The 20815-nt window shown below is 41.2% G+C and overlaps 1 protein-coding gene across 2 annotated transcripts in view; it reads right to left on the reverse strand.

The window, feature by feature from the left end:
- Positions 1–20815, reverse strand: part of Sv2c (synaptic vesicle glycoprotein 2C) — a 177801-nt gene that overhangs the window by 80697 nt on the left and 76289 nt on the right. For both annotated transcript variants that reach the window (XM_028760161.1, XM_028760162.1), the window contains one exon: positions 14554–14734. In XM_028760161.1, coding sequence (XP_028615994.1) covers positions 14554–14734 — 181 coding nt within the window. The remainder of the gene's footprint in view (positions 1–14553; positions 14735–20815) is intronic.

Raw genomic sequence — 20815 nt, forward strand, 5'->3', positions numbered from 1 at the left:
ATTCAGTTTCTCCACAGGACAGGAGCAGACCGACTCTGTGTCTGCTCTCTATATAGTATCTTAAAAAATGTGTTAGAAATGAAAATATTTGATTGAAGCTCAATAAAGAAAGGCATAAGTCCATTTAATGAAACCTTTGCTTCTATAAACATTTAGGTATACATTATATGTTTTGGTGTATATAACGTATTATATATGTTATAAACGTATATTCACGAGTATCATAATGGGCCATAGAATCTGTCTTTCCTTTCTTTCCTCCTTTTCCTCAATTTCCCTCCCCCCTTCCTTCCTTGCTTACTTTTCTGGGATCAATTCCAGGACCTATGTATGCTTTGCAAACACCATACCCCTGAACAATATTCCCCAGCTCCACAGTACATTTCTTGGCAATAGGTTGACAATAAGTCCCTCATTTAAAGCTTTATTTCTTTTCTCTAGGCTGTGAATCTTATAACTACTTTAAATTCCTAGTGTGGCAACTGCAAAAGTCTTCTAATTAAACACAGTGATTAAGATCAGCACACACGTGGGCAGCAACAAGGTCCCAGTCAGTCCATCAACCAAATCCTCAGACAGGAAACGTGTGTGTGGTAGACCAGACAGTGAGAACTGGCTGATTCCAGACCACAGTAGACTCATAATTCTCTGTCTGTGTTTTTGAGGAGCACATACTAGGTCAGTTTTAAGTTTCAACAATGTCTGAACAGCTTTTAAATGGTTTCATTAGAACACATGTATTAGTGGGAAATAGAATGTCTTTCTCACAAATCATCTCATGCTGTTGCTTTTCTCATCTGTGTAGAAACTATTTTTTTGTAACATAATGTCCGTGTTAAATAGCATGACCCCTGTGTATGTGTGTGTGTGTGTATGTGTGTGTACACATTAGTGTGTATGAATATGAGTGTACATTTGGTGGTTTGAAGACAACTCCAGGTGTTGGTCCTTGCTTTCTACCTAGGTTGAGACAGATTTTCTTTAGGTTGTTTGGTCCCCCCTGCATCTGACAGCTTGGCTCTCCTGCAAGCTTCCAGGGACTCTCCTGTCCCCATCTCCCACCTCTCTCCATGCTCACACCGTGTAGCCAGTTTTCTCATGGCTTTGGGGGATTCAAACTCAGATCCTCATGATTGCATGCACGGCAAATGCTTTTACCCACTAGGCCATGTCCCTAGCCCTGGTATTGGTTTTCAGGACATAAAAGAATCCCTAGTTTTGACTGACTCTCCATGTCTTAATTAATGTTTTATCGGGATACTGGACACTCTGAGTGGAATAGCTATAACTCAAACTTCATGAAAGCAAAATTACATGCCAAGATATGTCGGGCACCTCGGAACTGAGATAAATGTACTGTGATGTGGCTAAAAATTTAAGACTGCCTGTTAGTTTGCAATACGCCGGAGTTAAAGAGAGAAAAATGCTCTAAGTATTCGGTAATCGAGCTGATTTTGCTTCATTGTCTCTTTCGAAGGTGGTCCTTTTTGCATGGATGGCTCTCATCTGTACGGCGTGCTTCAAAGACAGATAACTGAATCTGAGGAGGTAGTGTGGGATGCTAGTCAATCCTTTGAAAATGTCTCTATCCTCCAAGACCTATAAAACAATCCAAACACGCACTCTCTTAGTATGGCTGGTCATCTATTTTAGGGAAAATATTACCATTTTCTGTAGCCTGCTTTATTCAGAAGAAACCCATCCTTATTGTGCTGAAACGTTGTCTGTCTCTGGTGTTTCACACTCTATGCAAGGAGAAGGTGCACACTGCCTAGTGAAGTGTGTGTCTTGTGCTCCCATCACCCAGCCCAGGGGGTGTGCACCATATATTTTCTCCTAAGACTTTCAGACTTTTCCATGGTGACGTAGACACACCAGCACACTCTCCTGGACTATGCTGTTTTGATGATATAAACATCCTGAAATAAAAGGGCACACACCACTTTCTAAATCAATATGACCACTCAAGAGCTGAGGATGCCGAGATGCCAGTACTGAGTCATGGTATGAGTCAGCATACTTCCCAGCATTCCTGAGTTACCTTGCACTGTAGTCACTGTGAGCATTCATTGCTTGAATGTGGTGGTCCTTACCACAGGATGAGCTCACTTGGGGCTGATCACAAAGCACTGGGCAATCCTGATGGACATCCTAGGAGCTCTTAAAACACCTTTCATAAAAATGTTGTATCTGCAATAATTATCATCAATAAAAAATTTGTGATAAGACGGGAGGCAGGTACTTTTATGTCTTGTAAATACAATTTAGTTCCTACAAAAAATGGTGGTTCCAAGATGAAGCTGTCCATAGCCCAGACTCCATTGCTCATAAACTAAAAAAAAGTTTTCCATTGCTGTTTTATCTTAACATTTTCAGTGAGGGTCCAATCAGAATTTACCAGGAAGGAAGGAAGGAAGGAAGAAAGGAAGGAAGGAAGGGAGAGAGAGAGAGAGAGAGAGAGAGAGAGAGAGAGAGAGAGAGAAGAAGAAGAAGAAGAAGAAGAAGAAGAAGAAGAAGAAGAAGAAGAAGAAGAAGAAGAACAAAGAAAGGAAGGAAGAAAGAAAGTCAGACAGACAAATAGAAAGAAAATTTTAAAATATGGACTAAGAGAAGGTGGAAATGAAGCTTTAGACACAGTTGGTGATTATAGGTTTGTGGTGGAGATTTCTGGTTTCTTTGGAGACTTAGTTGTGTCATCTGCTGTTTTTCTGGAAACTGTCTTATGAGGGGATTTTTTTTTTTGCTGAAGCAGACACATAGGACGATGTTTTATTAAGAACAGACACGTGGTGCTTTTCTGGAGGTAGATTGGAAAAGGGCATGTGATGTTTTGGTAGAGTAGAATGCTCAAGAGAACACGTGATGTTTGGAAAGGGTATAAATATAACCCAACAGACCGTGGATGACACAGGGTGGTATTGGTTCGTTTTGGCATTCTTTATTGGTCATTGTTGGGCTTTGCTGATGTATGGTATTGGTACATCTTTCTATTCTTTATTGGTTATCATTTGTCGTGACTTAATAGAGAGAAACAAACTAAAAAACTTCTGATGTTCTGGTGATTTTTTACTGCTTCTGCAGATTCAGGCCACTGGCTGTTTCTTGCCACGTCTTCTGACACTTGGCAGAGCCTTGCAGTTCCTTCTGGATCAATCAGCTGTTGCTGATTTGTGAATGGTGTTTGCAAGAGGATCGAGCTGCTGATTCATGTGAACTGAACAGCTGGTATATCCTGACAACGCAGATTAGATTTGCTCCAAAGAACGATTTCTAAACATCCTCCTTTGCTTTATTAACCTTTCTTTTCTATTACCTCCGGTGGGTAGTGTGCTAGAAGGGAGGTTAAAGCATTAACAACCATGGTTAAAAGGAGGTTTTGAAAAATCAAAGCCTATATAAGTTGGTCAGTCAGTATATAATCACTATTCTTTGGTTCCTAAAATTATCAAAATGGAATTGCCATATACAACCCTACTATAGTGCTTCTTGGTGTATGCAAAAGGAGTCCATGTCGGCATACCACAGTGGAACTTGCATACTTATGTTCACTGTGACACTGTTTGTAACAGCCAAGGTATAGAACAACTGTCTACCAACTATTAGTATTTTGGGGTGGGGTGGTCTTCTTACAGAGATGTTCTCTTGGTGAGTGGATAAAGAAAGTGTTGTGCATATATAAAATGTTGTGTGGAGCTGTATTTGGCCATAAGGAAGAATGAACTTATGTAATTTGTGGATGTCATGGGATCTTCCCATTGTCAAAATAAACAAGACTCAGAAAGACAAATTTTCTCTCATACACAGAAATAGATTAACAAAACTACATATGGCTCCAAAGCAGAAGGAAGACACATCAGGGGAAAAGGAGGATTATAGGGGGTAAGGTGGACAAGAGAGGCTGAGAAGCCAACGTGAGCAAAACACAATGCTATACATGTATGAAAATACAATGAAACCCATATGTTTGTCAAAAAGGCAAAATACAAGGGGATAACACGCCTAACTATTGGTTCTTGTTGATTGTGTTTGCCACAATAGGATATAATTTCTGAGAACACATCAGAGATAAATATTTTGGTGGGAGTTCTCACAGTCCATGTATCAGTTATCTTTTAAAAGTGTTTTTTGTTTGTTTGTTTGTTTGTTTTTGGTTTGGTTTGGTTTTGGTTCTATCTCCTTTCACTATGGCTGGGAATATCTTTAGATGTCTAGAACTATCCAGGGGCAATGTTAGTTGCCTAACTAACTCAAGAGGTGCTTCTAGGAACAAGGAGGTAGAGGCTAGGGAGGGTGCTAGATATCTCTCAATGAATAGGATATTCCCCAGGAAGAAAGAATTATCACCTCAACTTATCGACAGTGTTGAAGATAAGAAATAATTACAGTGAATGAAAATTTAATGTGAAAATATAATTGGTTTTAAATTTTAAAAATCCATAATGCAAAGATTAAATAATCATCCTTTATACTACTTGATGGGTAAGGCATCCATAAATTAATTCCCTTAGCATGGAAAGCTTATAGTTCATTATATCATGATAGCTATTAAAAGCTGCTCAGGTTCCTTACTTTCAAACTAATCTGTGATTGAATGTTTACACAGACGAAGCAATCAGAGCAGAGTGGTCCATAAAGAACTTCCTCAGCACAGACATTAAGTCTATCCTATGAGCTTCCAAAAATGTCGAATCTTAGTTATCCTTGTTAATAGGAGAGATAGAAGGAATAACTGTTGGAATTCACAATTACACAGGAAGAAAATTATCCAGTTATAAATTTATATAAATCTGCACAAACTTGAATATTGATAATTGGTATTTCAGAGTTGAAACAATAAAATTTTAATTAATTAGTAACATTAACTTCAGGTTTTTACACCAATATTTATGAAACTGTAAAAATAAGAAGTTATACATAGAAACACATTCCTAGAATAAGTTGGGACTGCCATCCAATACACAGACTTCCTTAGGTGTATGTGTGATTCAATACAGGTATTGAAATCTAAGACAAAGTGGGGTGAGACATTGTGCAAGACAAAGAGCACACCAGCACTGCAGCCAGGTATGTTGAATCAGATTAGTGTAGTAGGTGTTGGAAGATGTCAGGGATCATCATCTGTACAGATGTTCCAGAAGCAAGAAAGCTTGGCTGTCCTAACCCCCATATGCTCCAGTCTGGATGGGGAGGGTACATTTGTCCTTGGACCGTGTCATACGGAGTTATACAGGCTGCTTGATGGGTAAGGCATCCATAAATTAATACGGAGTTATACAGGCTTGATAAATTTTCTCCAAAGACTCATGCATCCCAGGCTTTGTCTCTAGCCTGCTCAATTCTGACAGATGCTAGAACTTTTATGAAGTGGAATCGAATGGGGGGTGTCACGGCCACTGGGGATGTGCAGTATTTGAATGATCATCTTCCAGTCTTTTAAAAATATTTCTTCTGGTCGGGCAGTGCTGGTGCATGCCTTTAATCCCAGCACTTGGGAGGCAGAGGCAGGCGGATTTCTGAGTTCGAGGCCAGCCTGGTCTACAGAGTGAGTTCCAGGACAGCCAGGGCTGCATAGAGAAACCCTGTCTCGAACCCCCCCCCCAAAAAAAAAACTTCTGGTTTTGATATTACAATATAATTACATAATTCTCCCCCCTCTCTTTCATCTCTTCAACCCTCCTTGGCTGCTGAGTGTCTATGGCACCCTACAACTAGGCATACTTATGACTAGGTGAAAAGAAGGATCCATTTACTGGCATATGGCATGATCCCAATCAGGCATCTAATATGGGGAAGAGGGCATGTTTGGGTTTTTCTTCAGGATGCTGAAGGAGCATGGTGGCTGCCAGAGTGATGGGTGAGATATGCCGATGCTGGGACAAAGAATGACGCCCACCTGTGAGCTTGCTGAGTGCCCTGATAATGGCGACTGGGAAGCTGTATTGGACATATATGTTCCTGACCCACTTTTGCTTGCCTATATCCCAGATGGGACAAGCTGCCTTGCCTCAAGTTTTTAGACCTTGTAGGACAGAGAATCAAAAAGAGAAGTTATAATGACTCTTGTATTTTTCTTAAATGTGACCAGTTATTTGGACTCAATCATGGACTGGTCTAGAAATCAATCCAATATTGGAAATAATCTTCATTTGGAAGGCTGGTTCTGGACATTTTCAGAGACATATTTGGAAGTTAGCTGCAATTCTCTATGATGTTATGATAGCAAGAGATAAAGTTGGGACAGGATCTGGTGTTAGTGTTAAACAAGTGTTAGTGCAGGTGTTAAGGCTCTTTTAATTGTCATGTCAAAATTACTTTTGTTTCTTCTACAGTATTTAATGTAAGTTGTATTGATTGTACACTTTCTAATTGTGTTAGTGTGTTGAAACCTGGCATGTCTGTTATGGAGGTCTATCAACCAGCTTTTATTTTATTGCCCTGAGTATTACAGGACCTTGGTATTCTAAAAAAAAAAGCTTGCAAGTACTGGAAGAAGTGAGTCAGGCTTTAAGCAGAAGCAAGAGGGTAGTGGGCTTGTTTATTGCTGGTATAACAGCTTTAATTACATTAATTGCTATCACCATTGCCTCTGCAATTGCTTTGACACAAGAAGTTAAGACAGCTACTTTTGTTAATCATTTAGCAAGAAAAAAAATGTTACTAATGTGTTGAATATACAAGAGAATTTAGATAGGCATTTAGAACAGTGGACTGATGTTCTTTATCCTATTCAAATTATCAGAAGGAGGTTCAGAGTTTAAGAGTAAGAAGCCATTTCGAGTGTCATGCCACACACCAATGGATTTGTGTTACTTCTAAAATTTACAATGATAGTCATTATAATTAGGAAAATATTTAAAGACACTTGCAGGGTATTGGACATAATTCTAACACCCCTCTGGATGTTTTAACTTTGCATAGTGAGCTTATAAATTTGAAGAATGCTGCTCTGCTGACCGTTGATGTGGCAGATGCTGTTGATACTATGGCCTGAGGTCTGTATTTCCATTTTGGTCAAGTTTCAAGAATGGCATATATAGCTTGATCATGCTAGCCCTTTTTGTCCTGAGAATACTTTTATTCCTGCCTATTGTGTTAAAGCTTGTATTTAACAGCATCAACATATTGGCAGCCAAAGTACATGTCTTTAAACTGAAAATGAACCTCCAGACAGAGTTATTAATTTAACAGTTTGGCAAACCAAGGATGGGTAAGATTCTGCACAGAGCCTTATCAATCTAAGACAGAAGTGCATTGCTTTTGACAATGCATATTCCATGATGGGTAAGGAAGGCATTCTTGTCAGAACAACCTAAGATAAGATCAGTCTTGTTTATCAAATAAAAAACTGGAAATGTAGAGAGTTTTTGGGGCTTCTTGGCAGGAATCTGACCTTGGCCCAGTACAAGGAAATGGGCTTCAGGGAGGGATTTGACATTAGGCTAGAACAAAGAAATAATTTCAGGCAAGACTCTAAATCTTAGGCTAGAACAAAGAAGTAATCTCAGGCAGGAATCTAAATCTTAAGCTAGAACAAAGAAGTAGGCTTCAGGCATGAAAATGACTTTTGGCCATTCTCATGAGCCTTTAGAAACAGTGATCACAGTAGTGGTCACAGGACTTTGTTTATTGCCTTGCTTGTTCTTTGACTATTAGTGTTTATTGTCTTGCTTGTTCCGTGACTATTTGCATCTATTGTATTGCTAGTTCCTCAACCTAGAACTGACCTTAATACTTGCATGTAATTATAAATGGATTGGGAAAAAACAAACAAAAAAACCCTCATTGGCCTCTTTCAATTTCACGTTCTTTTTTTTCACTAATTGTTTTTAAATACATATGTTTATATGATACATATATATCCTGCTCAGTCTGTATATTGTTTTTTGTATGTATGTTTTCAGGGCTGACTATTTGGTGTTGGATAGCTAAATGGTGTGTTTGCCACTGGTAAAGATTCTCATTCTCAGCTTTACTTAGTTGCCTGCATTTCTTTGCGTAGGGTTGAGCCCTCATGTTTTATCCCTTATCCATTCTGGGATGTTTATTTTTATCTTTGTTCAGCTCATGTTCAGGCAGCCCTGTTGGTGAGATGTCATGGATGTAGCTTCTGACATTATCAAGAGACAATTGCATGGCAAATTCTCCGATCCTCTGACTCTTATGATCCTTTTGTCCCCTCTCTGTAATGTTCCCTGTTCCTGGTGTAGGAGCCTTAGATGTGTCAGGTGGGACTGGGCTCCATGACTCTGTATTTTAATCGGTTATGGTTTTCTGTGACAGTCTTAATATGTTACAGAGAAAATTTCCTTGGGGGGGGCGGACTACACTTCTCTGTGGGCATAAAGACAAACATTTAGTAGTTAGGAACTGCGCTTGTTTAGTTAAGTGGTGGTTATAGGTTCTCCTTTTTTTTACTTCCCAGCTTGTATGAGGTGAGCAGTTCACTCCACCACAGGCTACCTTCTTTTTGATGTACTGCTTTGCCACAGGCCCCAAAGTAACAGAATCAATCAGTCACTGACTAAATTCTCCAAAAACGTGAGTCCCTAGTTGCATGCTACCTCCAACGAAGCCCATCTCCTAATAATTCCCAAATAGTTCCACCAACTAGGGACCAAGCATTCAAATATATGAACTTATGGGTGCCATTCTCTTTCAAACTATTGCAGCATTCTACTGAGTAATTTTATTCCATTTTTAATTCTTCAGTAAACACGTGACAAAGAATAATATTATTCTAGGGGCTGAGGTGATGGTTCAGTGGGTAAAGAGAACTCATGAAAACCTGAGTTTACATCCTCAGCACCCATGTGATAAGTCAGGCTTGGCAATGTACGCCTATAATCTTAACACTGAGGGACAGAGACAGGTGAATTCTAGGTAATGAACTGGCCAGACAGTTTAGCTGAAACAGTAAGCTCCAGATTCAGTGAGACATCCTGCCTCAAAAAATAAGGCAGAGAAGCAATAGAGGAAGACATCCAGACTTCAGTCTCTGGCACTCTTCCACATCGGCACTCAATGTATACAACACACAAACACATGCATATAAAGAATATTTTAATTACTTTAATTCTAGCTTTTTCACAGTGTAATTATTGAACAATCTTTTTATCTCCATCTTCCACTTTTGTTAGGAATTGAGAAATTATGTGAGAATATAAGTAAGGAAGAGGTTGAAGAATCACTGTAAAGCCATATGTTCTGCATAGCTGATAAGCAAGACTCAAAACCCACTAGGATCGGACCCTGGCAGTTTTTCATCAGATGAATATTAGGGGCATACGCAAAGAACAGTCTTATCTATGTCAGACGTCACAATCACAAATAACTCACAAGGAAAATAACTTTTTAATCCTTACACAGAACCAACAAAAGTGTGTGGGGTGGGGGTCGGGGGGAAATTGTGCTGCTAGCCAAATTACATAGCAGTTTCAAAGTAATTGGTTATGCTTTAAATTGCATCCATAAATTTAAAAAGTCAAAGTAACAACTCGAAAGATGTTGGTATCTATTTTTAACTTTCAGTTTCCTGAGGAACCGCCACATTGATGCCCACAATGGCCGCACTAGTTTGCACTTCCATGTGAGAGAACTGTACCACTCTTGGGCATGTACCCAAAGGGCACACTTCAGAGACGCCCGCACACCCATGTTTATTGCTGCTCTAGTTTAAATGAAAGAGCACAAACTGCACACTCTCTGAACAGGCTAGTTGATGCAGACAATGAAGGCGCTATGCACATGCCTGTTATAATAAAACAAGATAGAAATACCCAGGAGAGGCACACGTCCTGGGAAAGGACCTCCTCAGCCAGTGGATAGAGTTAGTTCTCCAGTCTCAAAAACCATAATATAAAAAAATAATATTTTTATCATACAGAAAGTTATTTTCTCAATACTATGTAAACTACAAAGACAGAACTTTGTAGAAAACTTCATCATTTGAAGACATTATTTGTAAGCCTATAATTTGGGCAACTCGGTGCCTTGCTAACAAAAGATAGAAACCATGAGGTAATGCAACTCTTTAATTTGTTTACAGGCAGCTTGTTTCCCCTAAGCTCTTACATCTGTGCACACATATGCACTTGCAGAAGCAGCCTGGTGCGACAGGGAGAAATGGCACAGCCACAGATCAGGATTCTGATGGCATTTTATAAACAAAAGCTCTTGGAGCTCTTGAGAGAGTTGGAAGAACACATTTCCTCAACACCTAAATGCCTTCATAAAATATAGAAGCGATTGCTACAATTATATCTGAGACGTTAATAAAAGCATACAGATATGATCAATCAGTCACTTGTTGCAAACGTCTACTCATCCTCCCTTTAAATCTCTACTTACCCACCCACTTGCCATCTGTCTATCTACCCTCCACCCTCTCAGGCTCTGCATCAGACCATCAGGTGTTAGAGCTGCAGACGAAAGCATAAGTTTCCATCCTCACGGGGCTCCAAGAATAAATTCTAAAGGTGCATATGGCTAATGTATGGCCACATGATGTTCTTAGTGTGGAAGATATTTTGTTCCATCCCTTTCCCATTGGGATCAACACTACCTTTATCATAGGGTAGACTGGGAGATAAAGTTTGCCAAAAAGGTCAACCTTTGCATCAGAAAGCCTTGTAAAAGGCACTGTCTTAGAAAGTGACTTCCAAAAGAAATATAGAGTGAGCAGGGCCACAGGTATAATTATTTTATAGAAGAGATACTAAAATAAGGGGAAAATCAGGGAGGTTAATCTTAATATATGTTCATTTACCCAGCACATTTGAAATTTTATCATTTAACGTGTATTAAGTGTAAAATTGGCTTGAGATAGTGCATTTTTTTTACATGTACCAAGTCTTCAAATTTTAGTGTAATATATCTTGGCACTTACAATAAATGCATTGCAGCTGGGCAAATCACGTTTAAGGCATTTGGTAACTACTTATGGCCAGTTGGTTACCATGTTGAACAGCAAACCTAATAAAGCTTTACTCTTCTGTGTACAGTTTGGTTTGAGATGATTTTTCAATTAAATATGCTCCAATAACATGCTGGGAAAAGTCTTTCCATTCCAATTTTCTAAGGTCAATGATCTTCCTGGATTGATCTGTTAAAAAATTTAGGAGCAGGGCTGGAGAGATGGCTCAGTGGTTAAGAGCACTGATTGCTCTTCCAGAGGTCCTGAGTTCAATTCCCAGTGATCGCATGGTGGCTCACAACCATCTGTACTGGGATCTGATGTCTTCTTCTGGTGTGCATGAAGACAGAACACTCACATACATAAATAAATAAATCTTAAAAAAAAACATTTAGGAGCACCAGCCATGATGTTCAGGGTTTGGTGTCATTCACAGCCAAGAGTCATTTCTGGAAGAATTTCAGATATAGCAAGTCTGGTGGTTATGACTAGCAGCTTTTCAGCCAGACACCGTGGATTTGAAATCTGGCTAGATCACTCACTGTGTGCATTTGGGTAATTACCACACTTTCATGTGCCTTACCCCTCCATCTATAACATACAGATAATCATACCTGCAGGATACTATTTCCTCACGGGGAGGTTTAGATGAGTCAATTCACATAAGCTGCTGAGCCTATCATCTCCCACAAAGCAAGCATAATCCAGGTATTTGATGAAACATATTTTAAAAGTTTTAAAATAAAAAGCCACACAGTTTTCACTTTCTTGATATGATCAGAAAATTATTTCTTAGGAGAAAACGCTATTGAGCAGAAGACTATATAGTTCTAAATCAGACTAAAAACCAGAAACCCCAGGGGCAGTGGACCATTTGGAAATAATAGCCTTTATCTGTCCTGATTTTCTTTAATTAGGGAAAAACATTTTTTGAGTATCTAATTTTTTAAAACAGTTGTGAAAATAAAGCTCATGGAAGAATCATAGTTGGTGGCAAGGAATTCTGCACAGCCAGAGTGTTGTTGCTGGCACCCGTCAGTTAACGCATACTGCGCACAGCGATGAAGTATGCGTGACTCAGCCCCACCGACACTGTGAGACAAGACTCTTCTTTTGTTTCCAACACACAGGAACAAAGACATTTCACTCTCATCTCTGTTGCTATTCTGTCTCTCTCCTGCTCATCATGCTCAACAGTGCCAGGCCCTCAGTGAGCAGCTCCCAATTCTGACACTGCTTGGCGTCCAGCACATTACCATCCCCTTAATTAACAGTGACTGGAAACAAATAATTTAATTCCAGGGGCAAATGAAAATGAATCAATGGTGCCAACTCCATTTCCAGCTTTCTAATCATCTGTAACAAAGGATAAGAGGGACATGTGTTGCCTTGGTGTGAGATTCATCTGAGAATAAAAGACAGACGGACAATGAGTGAGGTCTTATTTCTTAACCTAACAATCACCAATGTGCCCAACAGGAAAACCTTTCTTTGGATAGAATAAATGTTTAAAAACCACAAAGACTATGTCAGCTACATATCTTTATTTTCTAAGAAGATATGACTCAAGACTTGGCTTGGTGTAAAGAAAAAAAAGGCAGAAATCTGAGCATGGTAGTACACACCATATAGTACACACCATTATAGTATCTATAATGCCAGCTCTCAAGATGCTGAGGCAGGAGAATCATGTGCTTGAGGTCATTCATTCTGAGTCTCATAGTGTGACTCTATCTGAGGGGTTGGGGGAGACGAGAACGAGCATATTTGTCTATTCAGAGACAGTGAAACCATAAGCCCAGGCGCGTCTCAGTCTGAAATGAAACCCCCTCCAGTCCCTTTTACATTCACAAACAGAATTCAAGAGGAAGTCACACAAGCCTTGGATTTGGAATGTCCAGGTGACTTAATTAAGATGTTGCAAGTTGATGGGCAAGTTAATGGGACTGAGCTAAGCATTCCTAGTTCTAAATCCACAACATGCAGGCTGTGGGCTTGGTCACACAGGGACTTCTCTTTATGTTCTAAAGTTTTCAGTAAATGGATCTGGCTGGCAGATGCTCTGCCAAATGGCACTCTGTCACTGCCAGGTACATCTCTTCCGGTGGAATATGCCGAAACCTTAGAATCAAGCAAGCACAGGATGGAGCTGGGGCCTTCCTGGTCCACCATGAGCCACATCTGAACTAATAAAATATCAGTGGTAGACTGCGATATCACTTTGTTCAACCAGAATCCAGACATTATCCAGTAAACTCTGAGAAGCCTGTTGTCTTTTACTTATTTATTTTGTCTTGAAGCATAGTTATCCACTTTGGGGAAGATTGTGAGAAATATTCACAAATTAATCTTCACTGACATAGTCAGGGACCTGACTTCTCCCTTATGCAAAGAACTTTGGGTAGATAAAGTGGCACCAGCCTGGTACTTGACCGAGAAGCCATGACCATTTTCAAAGCTGTGAGTGAGAGTTTTGTTCATTCAGTATGGGACTTCTCTGCTATACAGAACAAGTAAGAATTTAATGGTTCTCTATTTCACTTCTGGGTCTGCTCACAGAGCCAGGTCCTCGGTCTACTGGGTCAGCCACTGTAACCATAGCTTGCTCTACAGTCCTACTGTAAGTACCATGGCTGTCTTCCCTCAGGCAGTTCCTGTGTGGAGCAGTTGTCCTGCATATGTAGACTTCTGTATCCTTGGAGTCTGCTCAGCACATACTGACAATATTCTGAAAAATATGGGCTGTAGGAGAAGGTATGTACACAAGAGAGGAATGTGTTGGTATTTCCTGGCTTTGGTCCATGAAACTGTCTTGCTGTGTAGGCTGTGAGCAACAGCTGGTGGTAACTTTTCAAACCTGTAAACCACTCTGCATCCCTTATTTCATTAAAAAAGTAACTACAGTGCCTGCTAACATTGTGAAAAGAGAATCTCTTAAGTTGTCGATAGGAAGGAAGAAAACTTATATTTCTACAAATTTTTCCTTATTAAAGCAGAGATTTTTATAGCCTTATAATCAGGCCATGGGGTTTTTCCACACATATGAACCCAGAGGAATAGTGTGTGTTTCGGTCAATCTCTTTCAAGAAAACAGCCATATGACTCTCCTATGCCCCTGCACATGGCTAGTAGTACGACTTTAGTTAAACTCTGCCCAAATCAGAAACTTTCAGACAGACTTACTCTACCTCCCAGAGTAGGCTTTCCTTCTATTTAAACACACACAGGCCACCTAGACCAATAAAGCCAGTTATCTGAGACAGCCTAATCCTGGATTTAAGAGCAGTCCCTAAATAATGTGAAGTATTACAGTAGTAGGTACAGCGCTTTCTTACTTAATTCTTCAAAAGAAACATGTATGTTCAAACATTTTTGCTATGTGAGCAGAATTCCAACTTGAGCAAAACCAGTCCCCATTCATAACTTCTCCCTGCCATGGAGCGTAAGTGTTTCAGTACCTTCGTGGATTTAAATGCAGACAGCTCCATTTCTAAGAATCAACGTTGTAGCTTCTTAGGCTTACACAAAAGTAGAAGAAACATGTTAAACGTTTCATTCTTGGTGCTGAGATATTAGAGAGCAAAACCGTGTGCAATCATGAGCAAACACATTACTTTAAAATATGAAGGAGAAAACCTTACCCGAATCCAGAAAGCAAACGACAGAGGAGAAAGAAGCCGTAACCTTGGACAAATGAAGAAAGGAAGGCAAAGAATCCGTTGACAGACATGCAAATCAGAAGAGACTGCTTCCTTCCCACTTTGTCTGCCAGTCCTCCCCAGAAGAACGCCCCCACCATCATCCCGAGGTACACTATGCTGCCTGCAACACACAGAAAACAAAGGAACAGATCAGAGATTGGGAACAAACAGCACATGTAACAGCAAACGAGGCACAGAACACATGCCAGCATTTTGCACAGGAAAACATCACTAAAAGCACATCCTTAGGGATGCAGTACTCCATTTTCAGGTTGGAAGGTAGCCCTGCCAGGTCTTTGGCCACCCTGTCCCCTCAGAGGTACTGATTGGAGTTATTTCCTTTTCCACCACGTATAGAAGACAGGCTGGTCACATTCCACCCCAGTCTTATGTGGATGGGTTTGCTATGGGAGGCATGAAACATCTCATGACAGTCCTGGAGTTTGACTCTGTTTCTACTCCCCTTTCCCCAGTGTATCACCATGACAAGGACATGATGAGAAATGAAGTTATAGGGCCCCAAGGTCAAATGGACCTCCAAACTGTTTCAAATCTCTGCTTACACCAGATGACCTGTGCTAAGGCCAGACTCTAACCGTTCTAGATGATACTGTAGCTTCTTTCTCTCTAGTCTCCATTGAAGGCCCTGGAGTTGAGGACAGTGGAGTGGAGTCGAGTTGAGGAAAGTGGACTTAGCAATCACAAGGCTTAAACATGAACAGTTTTTAATCTCTTATCATCAGAGAAGGCTTGGAGCTCAGGGTTCAACGAGAAGAGAATGTCTTAGTGTGTCGAGAAACGTTAACGTTGGTTTTGATCCCCCAGGAGAATGGACAATTAGGAATAAACTGTCCTCCTTGCTGTCACTGTGAGCGGACACTTGAATTTTCTAATTCGCTCTCCTCTAAGAAAAACAAACCTTTGTGAGGGTGAAAGAATGTGAGATGTTGGTCAGAAGCCTCTCTGAAACTGAACCACCTAAAAGAAAAGACATAGCCAGTCAAGGTCTCTTAGGTCTAGGGGGGACACTAAAGAGGCTGTTACTTCAGTGTTCATCCATTTTCTTTCATCTATCTATCTATCCATCTACCTACCTATCTATCTATCCATCTATCATCTACCTACCTATCATCTACCCATCTGACTGTCAGTCTGTCAGTATGAACAAGATCTTAATCCCTGGCTGGCCCAGAACTCACTATATAAACCAGACTTGCCATGGCCCTTCTGCCTTAGATTAGTGCTAATATTGCTAAGATCATAGGCCTGAATCATTTGTCCAAGCTCTATTTTTAAATATACATTCCAGGCAGTCTGTCATTGAAGTAAGAAGGGGGGGGGAAGGCTAATTTATTGGTGAGATTAGCCTAAGAAATATCCAGTTTAAAGGTTCACATCTTCCTAGTTCTTACTGACCACATAATTGATGAGTCAATGTGAGGCTCTGAAGGAAAACACTTGGCCTGGCCTTCCGACCATCACATCAAGACTGAGGATGTGCTCACACAGCCACAGAGAATGTAAGTGTCAGAATAGCTGTGAAATCTGACCCTTTTCCACCGAAGCCACTTTCTAATCAGCCTGAGGTACTGCAGAGAGGTGGATGGAGCCTTGGTCCATGGCTGACATCATTTTTCCTTTACCATAGGACTGGACACACACATACGACTGGACCCCTTCTCAATAGAGATTACTCATATCATGGGATCCAAAGTGATGTTATTTCTCCGCAGGTGAAGTGATCCAATTAAATCCAGATTAAATATATATATATATATTTAAAGGTTTATTGGGAAGCTGCTCTCAAGTGGGAGAGTTCACTGGTCCAAGGAAGGAGGCTGTGGAAATCGCCATGAGGAGAGAGGCAGAGAGGAGGAGGAAGAGAAAGAGAGAACTCATAAGCTCAGAGAGAAGGAAAAGGGGGAAATAAGAAGAGAGAGAGACCAAAATGTCTAGATTATATAGGGAAGAGCCTCTGGGGGAAGGGCAGCCCAGCCCCTTGGGCTGGAAAGTTCAGGGTTGGGGGCAGGCTATGCCAGGTAGGGACTGAGGGATGCTGGGAGAACCTGGAAGCCAAGTGTGCTTGGCTTCCAAGCACAAATATGTAAAATATGCACCTCAGCCTCTTGTCCCAGGGTCTGAAACCAAACACAAAGCAGGTCCAAAAGATGATTTAAAGACTGAGTCTGGACAGAATAAGTGTGTTCTAAGAGCAGACAGACTCACCCAAGGAAAAGACTATGTAGCATAGTCCTCACTGACAGAGATAGAACACTCATGCTGGCGCTCACACCTCCCAGGTTATGGAGGCAAAGCTACTTTGTGATAATGATGTAATGATGTCTGTAAAAATGCCTACACATCAGAAAGGGAGTCTCTATTGGCCAGGGGTGAGTGGCCTGTAGCTCCTGGGACCTAAACACTTGGAAGTCTTGCTTATAGTTTTATGTCCAGAGACAAAGCTCTTCATTCCAATTGGGTTCCACAGTTTTCTTCCACCTCAATGGACAGCACTGTTTGGTTTCAGACCCAGGACAAAGGGCTGAGGTGCATATGTTACATATCAAAGCAGACCTGGCCTCCAGGTTCTCCTAGCATCCCTCAGTCCCTACCTGACATACTCTATGCCCCAAACCTTGAACATCCCAGCTCAGCAGCTGGGCTGCCCTTCCCCCAGAGGCCCTTCCCTATATAATCCAGTCATTTTGGTCTCCTCCTCACCTCTCTCCTTCTCTATCTGCATGGACACTTTATCTTTCTTCCTCTTTCCCCTCTCCTTTCTCTCCCTTCCAATGGCAACTTCCCTGGACTCCTTCCTTGGGTCCAGTGAACTCATCCACTGGAGAATAGCTTCCCAATAAACCTGAGTTTAACATAATCTAATCTGTCTTGAGTTGGCTCATTTCACTGGCAAAAATAAAATAAAATAAAATAAAATAAAATAAAATAAAATAAAATAATTTATCAGATGGTGTCAAATCTCCAGAGAAGTTGAGTCCCTAGTTAGTGGTCCTGCATTTCTGACTATAAGGGGTTTGCTTCTCTTCCGTTATCCTTCTCCACTGGAAGCATCATTCAGACTGTGTGAATACCGTCCCCAGTATTGACTTATCTGGTGGTTCCAGGAGCATCATCACCTTGACAGCAATACAAATGCAATCTCTCTGTGGCTCCTACCCTCACCCTGCTGTAGGAAGAGAGCTGTCTACTTCAGTGGTAACCACTCACTAGCATTTTCCTTTCCCCTTCTCTCCACACTCCTTCTCTTCCTTCCGTTTCCTTTTGAAAAGGTCTCACTATATAGCCCAGGCAGTTCTTGAACTCATGATTCTCCTGTCTCAGCCTCCCAAGTCCTAGGATTACAAGCATGTGCCACCGCACCTAGACTCCATTTAACTCTTTGAATGATAGTAACAGGCCCCACCATTACTCACAGTAACCTTGCAACTTTTGCATTTTTGAAGAGCACGCCACATTTTGGTTCATTTAAACTTCACTACACTCTTGAAGAGTGGGTAATATTAACCTGTGTCATAGATGAGGGAATTGCTAGATTATGTAGCATAATCTCATGGATAGAAACATGGGACAGCAGAGTAGTGAGTTCATATTTCTCAGGCTAAAGCCTGGAGCTGCTCTTGGGATTCATGTTGGATTGAAAAACACTAGGCCTTGGGGATCTGGACTCTCCATTAGGAGGGTCCTTTGGAATTCCACTTGGTCTGGGAATTTAAGAGTTAAAACTTAGTGCTACAGGCCAATGCCTCCCTCATGACATAAAAAACTATTCCAATTCCTAGGATGTTCTGGTTACCAATTTGAGTATCACTACTGTTATTTCTGCCAAGCTCATCTTAGAAATACATTTATGCTCAAATCGAGAAGCAGGTGACATAAACTAGGAACATCTAGGCTAGATCTTCCATGGCCTCCTGGGGATAAATGGCCAGAACTGGAGCAATGGTGAAATAGGTAGCCATCTTGGGGGTGCTAGGTCCCCCATTAGGTTTTTTCAGGGTATTTTAAGGAACATGTTTAAGGAGTCATTTGTCCAACAGATGAGACGTGGCTTCCAATAAAAGAGTCAGCAGGGGAAAGGCTGTCAATTCTCACTCCAACTCTGGGGAGATTAAGAAAGGAACATGTGTAGGGGCTGGGGTGGGGGTAGTGTCCACAGGTATTGCAAGTCTTTAATCCTAGCACTTGTTAGACAGAGGCAGGTGGATCTTCAAGTTTGAGGCCAGCCTTGCCTACAGAGTGAGTTCCAGGTCAGCCAGGGCTGACAGGTAAAACCCTGTCTGGAAAACACAAGGAAAAAAGTCAGAAAGGAACATGTGAGAAAGAAGACTCAGGATGGTACTGAGGTTCTCCACAGTTGGCAGGCTCATCACAAAAGAGTGTAACATCAAGCTGTATCTCCCTTCCATTTTTGCTCTGAAAAAAATGCTTAAGTATCTTTTGTGGCTTATATTTACTTAGTCTATTCCATTAGACAAGCTACAGAAAGGATTACACCTACCAAACAGCTTACTTGAGAGAAGCACATGGAAATTAGAATTCTCATTTGTGGATCATGTAATCTAATTAAAGACAAACATTTTGAGTGTTTACAAAGGACACAGACTGTACTTCCTACTGTGTTCACTTTGCTGCTCTGTATTCATGGTATTGTACAGGGAATCCTTGAGAATCCGGAAGAGCTGAACATTCTAGATGTGTGCCTACCTTCTCTGCTCTCCCTGCTTCATGGTGCTCTGCTGGTCAGGGTTAAGAAGTCCATCCAGAGTCCCTCATCTTAGAAGTGAGAAGACTAGAAATTGTGAGAAGGCAGACTTTGAGAAATTGCGTCTTTTAGAGGGCTCTTGGGCTTTCTGAGGCTGATTGGTTGACTCTTCCCTTGAGCCTGATCCCTAGGTGCCCTGTATGTTCATGTGAACCTGCAAGTCCTCTTTGGTCATCATGCTTTCCATGGAAACACCCTCAGAAATACATTTCTTACTTAGAGTCTAATATGTGTTAGAGAGGAAAAGGTACAGGCTACAGGCTGTTCTGAGGGAATTGATCTTTTGTGTTCAGATTGCATTTTAGAGAACCTGACCTAAGGTTGAACTCAAGTTAACTACCTAGCATCAGTTTCCAGGCTATCCCTCAACAAGACCTGTGGCTAGCGCCAATTTCCAGATTACCCCCAACAAAACCTGCATCTAGCACCAGTTTCCAGGTTATTCTCCAACAAATCTGCACCTCCAGGTTACAAGAATATCCCTGGCATTTCATTTCCTAACAACCAATCAGGAGGACAACAGAAGTTAAGTTTATGATTGGTTCCCAGAACCAGCCAATTATGTAAAAGGCCATAATGGCCCTTCAATCAAATATGTATTAGGCTAGATACCTGCTTCTTGCCTCTTGCCTGAACCTGGGCTCGGGGCTGCACCCTCTTGTTCTACTGTGTTAGAGACCTTGGTGTGGCCCAAGCTTGAGTTTGAATAAAGAGACACTAATGTGATTACATCAGAATCGGCTCCTTGGTGGTCTTTTGGGGTTCACAAACCCTTCCTGGCACAACATTTCTACCTCTGAAGACACAGGACAGTCAGAGCTACCTGGAGGAGCTGAAGCTCTCAAAAGGGTAAGCAGGAGAAATAGACATAGAAAGGCTTTTGTCCAGAGCATGGGGTCCTATGCCTTTAATCCCAGCACTCTCTGAGTTCAAGGCTAGCCCAGTCTACAGACCAAGTATCGGGACATCCAGGACTGAACAGAGAAACCCTTTTGTGAACATTCCCCTGTTAAAAAAGAAATGGTTGCTGCCCTGGGACCCGTCTTCCACAGGACTGCAAGTGAGCCTTAAGGTCAATTTTGAGAGAGTAATGGAAAGACATTCTGGACTGTGACTTTTGTACTTTTTCGTAAATTTATTTAACCCAGTGAGGCTATCAGGAGGGTGAACCTGGCCTGGGACAAAAGCCCACACTCCCTTTTCCACAGTTCTGGTGAAGGCCATTTTTGTCCAGACAACTGTCTCAGTCTCCAGAGATGAACCCCAAGGCCTGAGTATGACTTCCTCATCAAGGCATTTACTAACCAGAAGACTGGTTCAATTTGATGTAATCGTACCCTCTTTCCCCCTGATAAATGTCGCATTTCCATTTCTGTCTCTGCTAGGCTACTTTTGATTCCTTCCGACAGTCCCTGAAGG

This window comes from Grammomys surdaster, unplaced genomic scaffold (genome assembly GCF_004785775.1).
Source record: "Grammomys surdaster isolate TR1022 unplaced genomic scaffold, NIH_TR_1.0 126391, whole genome shotgun sequence".
In the NCBI taxonomy this organism is placed as follows: Eukaryota; Metazoa; Chordata; class Mammalia; order Rodentia; family Muridae; genus Grammomys; species Grammomys surdaster.